This window comes from Ornithodoros turicata, chromosome 1, assembly GCF_037126465.1.
Source record: "Ornithodoros turicata isolate Travis chromosome 1, ASM3712646v1, whole genome shotgun sequence".
Lineage (NCBI taxonomy): Eukaryota > Metazoa > Arthropoda > Arachnida > Ixodida > Argasidae > Ornithodoros > Ornithodoros turicata.
Window position 1 is genome coordinate 50,546,184 of NC_088201.1, and position 14,650 is coordinate 50,560,833.

Genomic DNA, 14,650 nt, shown 5'->3' on the forward strand with positions numbered 1-14,650 from the left:
TTAGCAACCCGTCTACAACGTGGCTTGCGTCGAACCGTATCAACCTGAACCAATCAGTGGGTAAGGTTCTGAGTCACACACGACTGCCACTAGGCACGATAACTTTATGTATGTATTGAGTGCTTGTCCCGTCTCCCTCACTTGTTCCGTATGTGCAATGCTTGTGTGATTCTTTTTTATTTTCCCTCGTTTAGCTTTTGTGGGAAGAAAGCACGAATTCTCTTAGTGTGAACACTTCGGCACCTAAAAATGCACACACATACATAGTTTGCAGTGTGAATGTGGCAATGCTGCTATCTGTGAACAGCGAAGCATTGATTACGATCGCGTTATGCATACTAGCTTCCGCCTTTCCGACGTAAACGTTTGGTGAACTTCGTGCTTTTCGTGCGGTTTCCTGTTCGCCCCTCCACCTAGCGGACCCCACCAGAACTGATTCTGGTCATCGCACGCCTCCGCGACGTCGCGTAGATGTGATGCAAGAAAATATCAGTGTCTATTTTGCGTCTGTATTCCTCGCCACAAAATCCTTCAGAAACTTGTGCACAGAAAGGGTCGTTAGAGCTCGCTTAATTGGCATCCGTTATTACTTAACCAATGGCTTGAACGGACTTGCGGCATGACTGCACAACAAGCTTTCAACAGGTGGCTGCCAGCACGAAGTTCGTGTGTACCAGAACGCCATCAACTCTAATTGGTCAGGACGATTTCAATAGAACACTCCAATTCCTCGAGTTCGTCGCTGAGAGGCATTTTCTTGTTCCCTGAACTCTAAACATGGCGACGGTATTGCCACTTGTAGTACTTCTAACTGCACACGTTGCTTCGGGTGAATTTTGGGCTTCGTTTTTCTCGAGACCCACTCCCGGATGCCACTCAGATGACATGGGTAAGTTTGACTTTCGGGCAGAGAATCACAAAATCGTTCCACCCATGATTGCACGCTCCTATGATCCAAGGATCAGACGCTCGACATTACAGTATACACAGAGCCACGGTTTCTGAAGTACTATACGGGGTGTTTCCTTTTATCTGCAACAAATTTTCATAGAAAGGGGAGTTGCCTTAAGGCGGTTTTACTTTTGGCATTGGATTACTCGACGGGGCTGCTACCAGGAAACCAATTTTTTTCTCAATTAGGGAACTAATTAACAGATATATTTCCATCAACTTTGTAAGTATTGCCTTTAGGGAGCACATTGCAATTGCAATATTAAACACCACACCACATGATCCGCTCGAACCACTGATGAAGCACTAAAGTAGTATGAGTGCGTGCTATAAACAAAGTGCTGGAAACAAAGTGATCGCAAAAAGAGCGACTGTAACGTCGATATCTCCGCCTTCACTTACCCTCACAGAAAAGTGTAATGGTTCACGATCTTTGTTTTCTTTTGTTTTTCTTTTTGCTTGCAAGAACTCTGCGCATCACCACTACATATCAGCGCTTATCGCACCGGGGAAGAGCAAGAAAGAACTGTGTACGGTAGGACGAAATGAAAGCGCGCCAACATCGCGTATGCCGTTTTTCTGAGGAAATAAAGCACAACAGACATGTCAAATCAGGTTCCCGTTCGTGTGGTATATATTGCTTGAAGTGAAGTGCAACGACTGTTGACGCCTTCCTGTCCACTTCAAGCAATATACATATACCACACGAACATGGAGATCATGGAGCATATCCATGAATTACCAGTTAGGGTTGACTGCGACAACACGTAGCTCGTGTCGCGGTAATTAACTGACCCACCGGGTTGTTTACAAAATTTCGGCAGGAATATAACAGTCAATTAACCAAGCCTGCTCCCTTAGCCTTTTAAGTAATTGAAACTATTGAAGTATTGAAGTCAGCGAACGACGCTTCATGACAGCAGCTGTACTTTCGGCAGCCTCATGACACGACGTTTCATTCTTTCGACGCTTCATTGGCTCATTTTAGCTCCCAGGCATGGGGGTTGACGTTTTTTTAATTAAGTTTGTTTTGAACGATGCCATTGTGAGCCCGGGGTCTTTATGTAAAAGGAGCGTTAACGTGTTATCACTGACCGCCGCCGTGCTACCATGTCGCCGTAGAGTGAAGTGTCTGTGGAACAAAGAAGACGGGCAAAGTAAGTGCAAACAGAGAAGATCGACCCATTTTCGACGCGTTAGCGACGCATATATCTGTTTTCACCTCTTTAGCTTCAGATGCACAAAGAAAACTAACTTTGGTAACTTTAATGTTGTTGTTCATTCTCGCCACCATGAGGGTGGCTGACCCTTTACTTTGTAAGTGGCTTATGTAAGCTCACACGTAGTATGTGTCAACGATCAGTTCTGAAGTTTTAAAAGTCCTACCACTTTTAAGTTAAATATATCTCGCGACTCCAGCAAATCTAGAGCATTCCTGCATGGCACGACTTTTTCGGCGAGCAACATAATGCTACGAAGCCAATAAAAGAAGAAAAAGTAGTTTTATGTTCATACACAATATGCAATGTTCCGCCCTTACCAATTAAAATATTTCCAGGCGTTTGATGCTTGTCTGTGTCGTCCCTAATTGTGGTCTGCCTCGGCCAATTCTCGTTGCTTTGTTTTTTCCGCCCGTTATTCCAACCGGTTACCGGTATTTTTTAACGGTTCAGTTTCGGTTCAGCTCCAAAATGGCGTCGACTGCTTCGGTTCAGTTCCGGTTCGGCCAAAAATAACGGTTAATAAAGGTTTTCGGTTCGGGTTCGGTTCGACTCTCTGCGACAAAGCGTGCCGCCATTACACTCGGCCATATGTTCAGAGACGTGTGTGAGTGTCATTGCAGCCAGAAGGGATGAAAAGACGACTTTCTTTGAGACATTCGGTGCTGCAGCATTGCCGTTAACACTGAATGTTGACAACGTCATTACAGTTGCATCGAAGCTGGAGCTATACGCTACCATGAGGGCTTGGGTATTTGGGAAGTGGGCATCACAAGTTAAGGTAAGAGAACCTTGCTGTCCACGTAATGGCGTGGATCTGCTGCACACGTCTTCGTACCTGTGTGTCCTTTATGAAAAAGGCGTTGGCGTTCTGTTACATATGGGTTCGTTTGCATAAAAGTTGAATAGCATAGTTCTGGATAGCTTTGGCAGTGCTTCCCGCACGAGCAGCGAGCGCGTACTCAATGCTCTCGCAAGGCCATAGATATCGAGACTCGTATTCAGCTTTTATGCAAATGGGCCGTGATCTGACCAGTGAGAACAGCACTTTACAGTAATGCCTATCACCTAACCGCTCATGTGTTGAATCTAGAACGGCGAGTCAAATTTTCATGATATCTTGCGGACACCTGAGTGACTTGCAACGGATTTTTTAGTCACTTGCGACTCGCCAATTAATTAATTAGGAATTTATTAGCAAGTAGGAAGTTTAGTTTCGCACCGTTAAGCGCCCCCAGGCAAGAGCGAAGTGGCCATGTATCTGGCTTTTATAGCAATTAGTAATGCAAATTATATTGCCAGAAACGACTTTTATATTTTGTCTACTACACCAACGCCTGCGACGGCGCTCTGGGTTAAGGTGCATGCTCACGAAAATGATGTAACTTGTGAGAGTTTTCTTTTGTGAAATACCTTTTGTTTAAAAGCCACTGGTCAACATTCCCCTTCAACCATCATATGGCCCCTATTTGGATTCACGAGCCGTGATCAGTTGAGTCTGAACCTGGAATTTTGCTAAGGTCAAAAGTGATGTTTCATTCCCATGTGTTGAGAAGCAATACATGAGCATCATTGGCACACGTCTAGGATCATTGAGAATAATCCTTAGTGCCATCTGCAATAGCTTAACCAGTGCAAGGATCTAGCACCGTCATCGCCTTCCGAGCAGAAAATAGATATCATATATTACTTGACTTTCGGGCTTCCGCAAATTCGAGTGCCCTGCTTGCCTCTGACGTACGTGTCAGAATGAAGGGTGAGGTGTTCCAGCCTAATTCAATTATGCATACATCTAACCCCGAATTGAGGAATTGCTTGGAGTAGTAACTCAACACCAAGATAACGCTTGTGTTTGTAACTGCTTTCGGTCTGAGACATTCAGTAGGTCCATTGAAAGTCAAACTTGTGCAGTGCATAGTTTCCATGCAGGTTCACATTGATGCAGGTAGCATTCTCACTGCATAAGTTTCACTTTCAGTGGACCTACTGAATGTCTCAAACCGGAGGCAGTTACAAACACAGGCGTTATCTTGGTGGTGATTTAATACTCCAAGATATTCCTTACTTCGGTATTGGATGAATGCGGAATCGAATTAAGCAGGGATACCTCACCCTTCATTCTGACTCAGAGGCAAGCACGACACTCGAATTTGCGGAAGCTCGCAAGTCAAGCAATATATGGTATCTCTTTTCTCTTAGGGATGCCAATGCTACATGCTCAGAGGTGGGCGTCCTGAAACCACTAGAATTAAGTAATTGCGAATGGCACATAATGATTATCCACCATGACCCTGGACATGTGCCAATGACGGCCATGTATTCCCTGTCAGTATAGGTTAAAAACATCAATACATATTCACACAACAGGGACTCAACATAATTACGGATTCATATTCAACATATTACAGTTCATGAATCCGAATTGGGTGAATATAATGATAATAGAAAGGCAATCGTGGATCAGTGGCCAGTCAATGGACTATAGAAAGTCAATAGACAGACAATGGCAGTTGATCATTTCCTTTCTATAGTAGGTTGTCCTATAGACAGTTGCTTCCAATCTCCCATTGACCGGCTATGGGAAGGAAGGAGGTGTGAACAAAGGTGGTCTATGGGAAGGCAATGGACCGTCTATAGCTTCAATGGACGTTTTGTCCATGGCTTGTCTATTGGCTGCCCAAATAATTTTTCACAAGGGCGCGTCGAGAAAGACGTAGAGGAAATGAGTGAAGAGCGATCTACTCTCTATAGAATCATTTGTGGTTAGTCAAAATATGACATTGTGTTCGAAAGGCCTTACACTTGTCCGCCAGGTGAAACTGAATCGTTGGTAACGGAGGTGGCGGCGGCGGTGGTGGTTGTGGTTTGTGGTGATGTTGTGTTCCCTTGCCTCACGTTGCTGGGCAAAGTCTCGACATACGGGAAGATAAAAGTGACGAAGATAACCAACAATCAGGGATCCTACTTTTTAGTGCAAAAAGCTTGGAAATCTCGCGTTTTCGTGCTTCAACGATAGGCATATGCGGTTTGATAATCATAGAGAAAAGATCTCTGAGAGTCACCTTGTTTTCTTGTGGAAGATGTTTTTTCGCTTGCTGTGCTCGACTGTTTCGCTTTCGTTACACTGTTCCTCACCCTGGATTATCTTATTGGTGTACCTTCTGCAGCAATTGCTCGGCTAGTGCTGTCCCCGTCTTGAACCTGCGGAGAAGCGACCCTGTCTTTCTGTCTGTGGAGACGATTAGAATGTGACGTCTTGGTTCCTTTACCGCTTTCATTTCGTCTTGCTGAAAAGATCGATGATACGTTACTTCCAGAGTTACGCCGCTGTCATCGGGTGTAGACATGACGTAACTTCTAAAGACAGAAATTAACACGTCTGTCACACTTGGCACTTTGTCTTCTTGGCACGCCTTACGAAGGTTTCGCAGCGTTGTGGAGCCCGTTAGCTTACGGGGAAACACGAGTACGATGCGGGTATACCCGCGGATACCCGCGGGTACCGGCGTGAGTTTGTTCTTCGCGGGTACACATTTCTGTGCAATCTCGGGTTGCGGGTAGACCCGCACTGCCTCTGCCGATTACGCGGGTATACCCACAATACCCGCAGGAGCAAAACCAACCCGTCGGCTTCAGGTGTACGACCCGATCTATAGCGAACATTTGGTCCAAAATTCTTTCCAAGACGTTTCATATCCAGACCTTCTGTGGTGTGTGAGACATTTACCGCGTTCTATGCAAGAGAGGGAGTGACAGAGTCCAGCTGATTAAGAGACCCGGAGAGTGCGGTGCGGGAAGGTTAGTATAGTGTGAGCAATGAAGAATGTGATAGGGTACCGCCCTTGGCGATGATTCATTATCTCAAAATAAAATTGTTGTTGTCGTTACTCTTTGACTGTGTTTGTCACATATAGGGCTATCTTTCAACACCACAACTGGTAGTATGCTGGCAACCATGTCAGCAGTCGCTACCATTGGAAGAGTGGCTCGCTAACGCACAGTGTCCCCAGCAACAATATATAATTTCTTGCTATGACGATCATGTGGAATAACTGAGGGTACATTGGCGGGTATGCGGGTACGCTTCGGTATGTGCTGGTGCGGGTTGCACCAATGACATTGCTACGGACGCGGGTGCGGATGCGATCGTGCTCCCGCACTTATCTCTACCTATAGGTGCATCAGGTAGATAATTTTTGGACAGCTTATGTATACTCTGAACCTTGTTTATTTTATTTTATTTTATAGGATCATGAAGCAATTAAATATGCGAAGGTGAGTCTTAAATCGACAGCAATTGTTAAGTAACAGTAAGCACGTGCACATCTTCCCAAATCAAGAAACAGAAGGTAAGGAGATTATCCAGCTCGACTTGAAACGTGTTCAGACATGCGACCTTTAAACCCACACAAAAATATTGAAATAATATGGAAATTGTTTGGGTCGAACGTGTTAGTCAGGCAGTGCACGTTTTAAAAAGGCCCATCAATTACTAGATTAAAAAGTTGCATCGCAACACTAGCCGCAGCCAGATGCCGTCATGGGTTAGGTCACCTTTGCTTTGGGGAAACTGAAAACAGTTTCTAAGCCATAGATGTTATTGTAGTTTTGCGGCGCCAAGTGGTTCTTTAGAATGTGAAGCTTTTTTCCGCAGGGTGACATCTATGACGCGATGAGGAGCTGCGCTGGCAGATATCACATCTCCTGGAGCTGCGTATACCAGAACCAGGTATGTCAAGACAGACGTGCAAGGTTTAGAAGTCCAGGGTGGTATGAAGGTGATCCGAAGCAGCATTTGCACATGTAACTCGTTGTCTATTTGTCTAACGAACTTCCGGTGGCGCACGATAGCTAGTTTATGCGTGCGAAAGCTATAGAAAAATCGTGGAAGTCATACTCAGCGTTAGAAAACAAAAATTGAAACAGAGCGATAAAAAACAGGCCATAGCAAAATTCGGCAATGGGCATTTAGGCACTCGTGCCCGTTTCAGGATGTTTTAAAAATGGAATGACTTTCAACGAAGATTGTCTCCCATTCTTCTGTCTCTCCTTTGCCCGAAGGACAGTAATTACAGAGTTAATTAATGAATTTTAGGTAACTAGTCCTCTAGCAGTCTCTTCGAGAGAATGTCTCCGTGATCGCATGTAATCCACTTGCAGAAACGCCATATATGCTGCTGCCATAACTTTTTTCTTCTAAAATCTTCTAAAAATCTAACGAATACAAGACCATCCTGCATATATAGTGTTTAGCTGACGACGCGGAGTTGTTGAAACACCTCATCATTATCACAATAGAGTTTTCTTTTTTTGGCGAAGCGGTGGAGGAACAGGTCACCTTTGCCGATGGTTCACTAAACAAGCTACGCTTATTTAGTGACTCTAGTTCGGCCAACTAGTCGATTGATTACCCTGCTCTGCGCCCACTCTCAATAACTGCTTCTCTCTGTATCTCTTTTGGACCGAAGGCTGCACTCTTAAAAGTGAACACCATGGGCCTTATCCTCCTCAAAACTAATCGACCTCGATTACTTTACGTCACGAGCTGTAGAGCGCGGCTGCCACCAAATACGCCGCCCTTAGATCCCGCCTGTTTCAATTGAAATTTATACACAGTTTTCCTTCGCAGCCTCTCGGTCCTAATCTCGGACCGTGACCCTACGTCATTTTAACGTAACAATGACGTAAAAGATTAGCTTCAAAGCTTAAAAGTAATGTAGCGAAAGGGGGTCGATTACTTTGAGCAGCAAAGGGTTTCGTGATCAGTGCGGATGTACATTTCCATTTATTGTGTTGCATAAAGTCTGTATGTGCTCGTCACAACAAGAAATTCATATCTTTCTTTGTTTTTGTTTCATAATGATAGAAAGCACCGCTGCACAACGCGCTTCACCGCGTAACACAGTTCCGATGCGCGGATCGCCGCCTCGTATTCGTGAGAGTGGCGCACTTTTCGAAGCGTCGTCAGGGGCGTCGTACAATCAATGTTCTTGCAACATAGCGGTGTGCACACAAAAAACTCATCGATCAAAGTGCACTGTTTGTTGAGTAAAACTATCAACGCTCATTTGCGTTACCATTACAACCTCCACATGCTCACGAGCAAAAGGAGCATATTGAAATGCGGCTTATCATTTCGCATATCAAGCACACGAACACACACAAAAATATTTAAAAAGCCCATAAATAAAGCTCAAGATTTAAAGCACGGACCGATTTCACATAAACGCGTTTACGGCTCGCGCCACACTGTCTGTTCGATCCTTTGCATGATCCTTCGCGGTTTTATCGTTTTGTTGCCTGCCATCAGCGCCATCTCACGGCCACATACCGCAATTATAAATGCCAAGTACAATCACGGTGTCACACAAACATTGCCGTCTTGCACACCTGTACGTCATGGAAAATGACAAACAGCAAAAAGATATTACGAGCGTGCTTTTTCGCGCATTTTCTACTAAATTTAGTTTTACGCCGGTAGAGTTTTCCGTTTCTGACACCGAAAAACCGAAGCAACAAGGCAGGCCGGGCAGATCACAGGTGTGGCCTTCGGATTCTCAGGAGGAAACACCGATAAGGCAGGTCGTTTTCCAAGATAACACGTTGGGCGATTGGTTGATAAAAGGTGACAACCACTTTTATTATTCCCGTCTTTTTCGATTGTGCATCAATGACAGAAGAGATTTAAAGTAATCGACGTCAATTACTTCGACGAGGATAGGGCCTCATGTAGCACGTTCCTAGCCAACCATCATCTCGAATGACATCGTTATCTGCCCCGATTTGTTGAAGACGGGAGGCGTACGCGTTTTTGTGACACGTGTGCAGAAATGTTAAGTGTCACAAAAAGGCATACGTCCCGCGCTCTCCACAAATCAAGCGTGCTACACACTCTTAAAATGAGTTTCACCGCATAGCACGCTCCTAGCCAACCATAATCTCGAATGACAACGTTCTCGTCCCTGATTTGTTGAAAACGTGGGGCGGAGCCTATTTTGTGACACTTATGCTGTTCATAATTGTCACAAAAAAGGCGTACGCCTCCCGTTTTCAGCAAATCAGGGACGATAACGATATCATTCGAGATTATGGTTGGCTAGGAGCGTGCTATGCGGTGAAGTTCATTTCTAAGAGTGTGGCTCTAGCTTCCTGTCTGAATATAGATTCACTCCTTTCGTTGACATTTTCGCAACGAATGAAGTTCGGCAAAACTGATTTCTGCTCGCCCACGCTCAGTTTTTTTATTATTAGTATTATGATAGGTTTCAGTAGGAACGGTACCCCGTTTACTTGAGCATCAACACATCTGCACCCGCAGCAAATCTTGGACACTCTTAGAAATGAACTTTGCACGCACAAATGAACGCATAGCACGCTCCTAGCTAACCATCATCTCGAATGATATCGTTGTCTACCCTGATTTGTTGAAAACGGGAGGTGTACGCCTTTTTTGAACATCATAAGTGGCAGTGACAAGTCATTTGAGATGACGGTTGGCTAGGAGCGTGCTATGCGGTAAAGTTCTGTTATTGGAGTGTGGCACGAACCGTACTCATTCTGCATCACGCTTTCGTTTTGGTTTTCAGTGCATCCAAGTGTTCGACTGCTTACGAGGCGTCTTGCACGATCGAGTGGTAAGTGTGTTCTTGAAACAGAGTCTGGGGAACAACGTATACCAAGAATATATCGGTAGAATAATATCTTTTACACCGCAGCCAGATGAAGCCTACTCGGACCTGACAGATGAGTTCATTGTAAGTACCACACTCTAAAAACAGAACTTCATCGCATAGCACGCTGTGTGCCAACCATTGCCGCGAGTGATAGGGTTATCGCTGTTGATTTGAGGAGAGAGAGAGGCGTACGCATTTTTGTCGCAATTATCATATATCCAAATTGCCACAAAAAGGCGTACGCCCTCCTCTCTCCTCGAATCAGGAGTGATAACCCTATCATTCGTGGCAATGGTTGGCGCACAGCGTGTTAGTGACGTTCTGTTTTTAGAGTGCAGCTGGAAAAGCTGAAATATTTGTGCATCCTCCAATATACGAATAACAGTTCAATTACGTGACTACACTCTTAGAAATGAACTTCACCGCATAGCACGCTCCTAGCCAACCATCATTTCGAATGATATCGTTATCTGCCCTGATTTGTTGAAAACGGGAGGCGTACGCCTTTTCTGTGACACTTATGCTGTTCATAATTGCATTAAGATGCATAATCACACGAGTGGCAAACAAAAAAGACTAGCACCTTGTCTCACCTAGCAACCGACGGTGAAAACCTTAGACGAAAAAAACAGAATACTCGCTTGATTCAGTTGGGCGCAAATGGTTCTTGATGATCCACATTGAGTTTGCGTGCCCGCACGCATTTTTGCTCGTACATGCGCGGAATATATGCATTGAACAGTCACTTTCAAACGATTTTGGACAAATGCATGGTACGATCATCTGCATGACTGTGGTCCTACAGCCCAAGTTTGACAGTACAGGATGTAATTCGCTGCGCCGGACTCACTACCAGAACGTGTTGGTGGCCGAGCTGGTGGTTGGTGGTGGGGTCACCTGATAAATTTCAGGGGGGGGGGGGGGTGTTGCAAAAATGCAGGGGGGGTGTAGGGAAATCCCTGGCCCTCACCACCCCATTTGGCCTGTTTGACTTCTTACGGATGCCCTTCGGGTTGCGCAATGCGGCCCGAATCTTTCAAAGGTTTATAGATTCTGTCAACCGCGGGCTCCCTTTCCTGTACGCCTATCTAGACGATCTGCTGGTGGCCAGTCGCTCTGCAGAAGAGCACGCCCGACACCTCCGCGCCCTCTTTGCACGCCGGAACATCATGGCATCGTCATCAACGCCGGAAAGAGCGAGTTCGGAGTAGCAGAGCTCGATTTTCTCGGCCATCGCATAAACAGCGCGGGAATCTTACCACTACCATCCAAGATAGCTGCCATTCGCGATTTTCCCCGCCCAACTTCAGCCACCACCCTCCGGCAGTTTCTCGGAATGGCTAACTTCTATCGCCGTTTTGTGCCTGCCTGCGCTTCTACGCTCCAGCCTCTGGAAGCGCTTCTCTGTTCACGCAAAAGTCCGCCACCGACCCTACAATGGACAGCAGAGGCTACCAAGGCTTTTGACAAGATCCGAGAGGATATCGCCGCAGCTACGCTCCTTGTCCACCCTCGGCCTGACGCCCCCACGAGCTTAATGGTGGACGCCTCGGGTGTCGCGGTTGGCGCCGTGTTGCAACAACAAGTCTCCTCCGTGTAGCGACCTCTCGCCTTTTTCTCGAAGAAGCTGAAATCACCTGAGACTCGATATAGTACCTTCGGCTGCGAGCTGCTGGCCGCTTACCTCTAGGTAAAGCACTTTCGACACTTTCTGGGAGGACGCTCTTTCATCATATTCACTGATCACAAGCCCCTTACGTACGCCGTGTCATCCGCCAGCACCAGTTATACGCCACGAGAAACCCGACATCTGGCCTACATTGCTGAATTCACGTCAGACATCAGTCACGTCACTGGCACCAACAAACCAGTCGCTGACACCCTCAGCAGGTCCGTCTCAGCCGTGGACTCTGCCAATTCCCCGTCGACGCTGTCCTTGGACACCCTGTCCGAGGCCCAATCCATGGATTCCGAACTCGCCACGTTCCGCGCCAACTCATCGTCTGGCCTGGTCATCCAAGACCTTGCGTTGCCAGGCGCGTTGAAGCTCGTGGCCTGCGACACTTCCCAAGGACGTCCCCGCCCTTTCCTAACTCGGGCCTCCCATCGCGCCGTGTTTGACACATTCCATGCTTTGTGCCATACCGGCGTCCGGGCGACGCGAGCGGCCATTTGCGAGCGCTACGTCTGGACGCGTATGAACAGCGACATCAGCCGTTTGGTGAAGGCCTGTTTGCACTGTCAACGAAACAAAGTTCAGCGCCACACTCGCCTGACGCCTTCTCCTTTTCCCCCGCCTGATCAACGTTTTGACCATATACATGTGGACCTCGTGGGCCCGCTTTCACCAGCCCAGGGTTTCAGATATATACTCACGATCATCAACAGATATACCCGCTGGCCGGAAGCAGTTCCTCTCTCCGATTCCATGGCCCCAACTGTCGCAGCGACCCTTCTCCGTGAGTGGGTCTCCAGGTTCGGAGTCCCGTCGATTATCACCACTGACAAGGGGCCCGCAATTTGAGTCGGCGCTTTTCTCCAGCCTTACCGACGCTCTTGGGACTCGCCGCATCCAAACAACCGCTTACCATCCTGCATCCAACGGTTTGTGGAAAGACTACATCGGCAGCTCAAGGCGGCATTGCGGGCATCACCCGAAACCCCTTGGCCTTGGCTTGGTCTTGCTGGGAATCCGCTCTGTGTTCAAGCCCGATTTCGAGTGTTCCTCGGCAGAGCTCGTGTATGGTATGGAGCTCCGGTTGCCCGGTGACCTCTCGTGTCACCTCCATCTACTCCTGCCGTACTCCCACCATCCGATTTCGTCACCCGCCTGCGCAGTGCCATGGCTTCCTTGCGCCCTGCACCTTCCCGTTCCTACTCTGGGCGTCCCTACCAACATCCCGACCTGTGCAGCTCTACACACGTTTCCATTCGCTGTGATAGAGTGCGAAAACCTCTGCAGCCCCCCTACACCGGCCCGCATCGTGTTTTGAGCAGAGCATCCAGGTATTACACCGTTCTCGTTAACAGGAAAGAAGAAAACGTCAACATCGAGAGCCTAAAGCCTGCTTTTCTCGACACACATCCACCTCTCGAAGTCGCCCTCTCAACTTCCTTGCCCGTTCCAGGCTTATCCCCTCCACCGACCTTACGCCGCTCCGCACTTTTAAAAATGAACTTCACCACATAGCACGCCCCAAGCCAACCATCATCCCGAGTGACATCGTTCTCTCACATGATTTGTGGAAAACGGGAGGCGTACGCCTTTTTGTGACAATTAACATTTCTGCATAAGTGTCACAAAAAGGCGTACGCCTCCCGGTTTCAACAAATCAAGGAAGGGAACGATATCACCCAGGATGATGGTTGGCTAGGAGCGTGCTATGTGGTGAAGTTCATTTTTAAGAGTGCGTGACCTGGTCCAAAAACCTAGCCCGCACTCGTCGCCTTCCAGCGACGCGCTAGGAGGGGGGGGGGGATTTGTGGCGACTTTGCCATCGACATCGCGGCGCCGCTGCCTTGAGGCGCGAGCAAAATAAACAGTCGTTCTCTTGCTCCCTTGCGAGCTACCAGGAAGGTTGTTCTAGCTGTCTCCCTTGCCGCTACACTTTCAAGATTCGGGTCCCGGGTCCCATATAGGAGCTGCGTACTCAAGCTTTGGTATTACAAGTGTTCGGAATAGCGTGAGTTAAGACTAAAGTTACGCCTGATGTAACCTAGGATGCGTGTAGCATTGTTAGAGATGTGCTGGATGTGTGGGCGCCAGGAAAGGTTAGAGGATATATAAACGTCAAGATATTTATACACTGGAACTGTTTCAAGCACCGTATTGCCCATCAGATTGCAAGTGCTTGTACCGTTATTTCGTGATATCCTCATGTGTTTGCATTTAGTTAGATTTACCTCCATGCGCCATGTTGAGCACCAGGTTAATAATGAATGCAGATCTAACTGAAGGGCGTTAATGTCGGATGCACTGGTTATTTCGCGGTAAATTACACAATCATCAGCATATAAACGAACATTACTGGACTTGCACAAAGAGGCGTTCGCCACCCTCCCAAAGTGTACATTTATCGGACCACGTGGCAGTGACCACGTGATCAATACTTCACGAACACAGAGGACCCTATAAGGCAGCCAATTTACAGATACGTTTTTTAAGAAATCTAGCTAGCAAGTACCTAAAGTTGAATTATTTGCGCTTTCCGTCTATTTCGTTCTATTTTTCAGACGAAACTTTGCAATCCGAAAGCGAAGACAACGAAGCAGCTCATATGGTACCTGGATGAAGCCTCAGAGTACCAAGACTAGACTCCGTCAAGTGTTACTAAGTTCTGGCAGAATGCAATACACAGGAATTGAAGAAGGGCAATCTTTGTGCGTAAATACTGTACGGCCGAGCAGGAACATTTAAAAATATGGACGGGTCAATAAACAACTGTAAAATTTTGAGCTTCACGGGGCAACAGACGGCTTCAGAAAATCCCAGAGAGCTTAGCGCCGATTTGAACTATGGGACCTTGCTCATAACAAAGCAGTACAAAGGTCCCCAAGCTGTTTCGGTTCCTCCCCTCTCTGCGGTTGTCCACGAGGTGTCGAGGTCAGCGAAAACGAAACGTGTAGTACAGTTCTCCTTTCCACATTCCAGACACATCCCATTATACAACGCGTGCGCTTCAAGGAGCACTGGGATTTTCTGAATTCGTCTACTGGACAAAGACCATTAGAGCTAGTGAGCTCCTCACTTACCAAAGACCAATAAAGCTAGGAAAGCTTATATCGAAACCGAACCTCCTGAAGACT

At 46.9% G+C, this 14,650-nt stretch overlaps 1 protein-coding gene across 1 annotated transcript; it reads left to right on the forward strand.

Annotated features, from left to right (window-relative positions):
- The first annotated feature begins 700 nt into the window (after positions 1 to 700).
- Positions 701 to 14,219, forward strand: LOC135398856 (uncharacterized). The gene is made up of 7 exons (XM_064630383.1): positions 701 to 889; positions 2,882 to 2,952; positions 6,420 to 6,446; positions 6,826 to 6,900; positions 9,758 to 9,805; positions 9,887 to 9,925; positions 14,078 to 14,219. Exons 1-7 carry the CDS (start codon positions 778 to 780, stop codon positions 14,156 to 14,158), a joined length of 453 nt encoding a protein of 150 aa, XP_064486453.1. The 5' UTR covers positions 701 to 777; the 3' UTR covers positions 14,159 to 14,219.
- The last annotated feature ends 431 nt before the right edge of the window (positions 14,220 to 14,650 follow it).